General features: G+C 42.2%; 1 protein-coding gene across 1 annotated transcript in view; it reads left to right on the top strand.

Annotated features, from left to right (window-relative positions):
• Positions 1 to 634: 634 nt before the first annotated feature.
• The window catches only part of LOC142376975 (WD repeat-containing protein on Y chromosome-like), a 4103-nt gene continuing 3195 nt past the window's right edge, over positions 635 to 1542 (top strand). The window contains exon 1 of the mRNA XM_075460681.1: positions 635 to 694. Within this exon, the coding sequence (XP_075316796.1) occupies positions 635 to 694 (60 nt within the window). The remainder of the gene's footprint in view (positions 695 to 1542) is intronic.

The raw sequence follows: 1542 nt of genomic DNA, 5'->3' as shown, positions 1-1542 counted from the left end.
TGGTAGTGAGGTCTAAAGTTAAAAAAAATCTAAGAGGGAGTACTGGAAAGCATTTTGTGAAACTTTAGACAGAACTACCCCAATAGGGGATGTATGGGGAATGATTAAAAAAATGAGAGGCATTAGGAGAGAGCTGGAATATCCAATAATGAAGGTAGAGGACAGAGTTATTATAGGCAGTAAGGATAAGGCAGAGGCCATTGCTAAAACACTTGTACAGGTACACAGCTCAGGGAATCTTACTCCCAGTGAGGCAAGAGGAAGAGAAATCACAATAGATAGCTACAGGCATATGTTAGAGGAGGAGATGGGGCAGCAGAATGCTCTAAATACGCCCTTTAACCTGAGTGAATTGAATAGGGCGTTAAAGAAAGTGGGTAGGTCCACCCCAGGAAGGGATGAGATATGCTACATTATGTTGGAGAAATTGACTGTAATAATAATCCCTGTAATAATCCCTATTAGGAAGCCTGGGAAAGATGTAAAGATGCCATCAAACTATAGACCTATAGCGCTGACCTCACAGCTGGGTAAAATAATGGCAAGAATGGTGAATGATAGGTTGGTTTACTGGTTAGAAACGAGAAATATTTTGTACAGCTACCAGAGTGGATTTAGGCAGAGAAGGGGCACCATGGACCCAGTAGTGGCCTTAGAAGACTCAATAAGGAAAGCCCAAGTTGATAAGGAGACAGTACTGACAGTATTCTTTGATATAGAGAAGGCCTATGGTATGGTCTGGAGAGAGGGACTCCTAATTAAACTCAGGCAAATGGGTATCAAGGGTAGAATGTTTCAGTGGGTCAAGGATTTCCTATCAGGCAGGAGTATCACGGTCAAAATTAATGAAGAGTTCAGCAGTGAATATACAGTGGAAAACGGCACTCCGCAAGGAAGCATTATCAGCCCGATATTGTTCCTGATCATGATTAATGATGTCTTTAAAGAGGTGCAGGAATCTGTCCATGTTGCTTTGTTTGCAGATGATGGTGCAATGTGGATAAGGGGCAGAAATGTGGATTTCATTGTGCGTAAAATGCAGCAGGCAGTAGACCATGTCCAAGCGTGGGCCCTTGAATGGGGATTTAGAATGTTTATTGACAAAACTAAAACCTTGTTTTTTACTAGAAAGAACATTCCCATGGGTTTGAAGCTGAAGTTATCAGGCGCAGAACTAGAGAGAGTAAACTGTTTTAAATATCTAGGCCTGTGGTTAGATAAGAGATTAACTTGGTCTGTTCGCATGCAAAAAATGATTGAGAAATGTAAAAAGGTACTGAATGCCATGCGCTGTCTGAAAGGGGTGGACTGGGGAGCAAACAGATCAGCCTTGAGAACGATATACATCAGCCTTATTAGGTCTGTATTTGACTATGGATGTGTCGTGTGGCTTACAGATCTGCATCTAAGACGCTCCTGGCAAAACTGGATGTTATTCAGCATAAAGCCGTAAGAACGCGTTGTGGAGCAATGAAGTCGACTCCTGTTAATGCTATACAGGTAGAGGTGGGGGAAATGCCACTGCATATAAGGAGAGATCAG

This window comes from Odontesthes bonariensis, chromosome 3 (genome assembly GCF_027942865.1).
Source record: "Odontesthes bonariensis isolate fOdoBon6 chromosome 3, fOdoBon6.hap1, whole genome shotgun sequence".
In the NCBI taxonomy this organism is placed as follows: domain Eukaryota; kingdom Metazoa; phylum Chordata; class Actinopteri; order Atheriniformes; family Atherinopsidae; genus Odontesthes; species Odontesthes bonariensis.
This window is presented reverse-complemented; position numbering and strand designations above follow the sequence as displayed.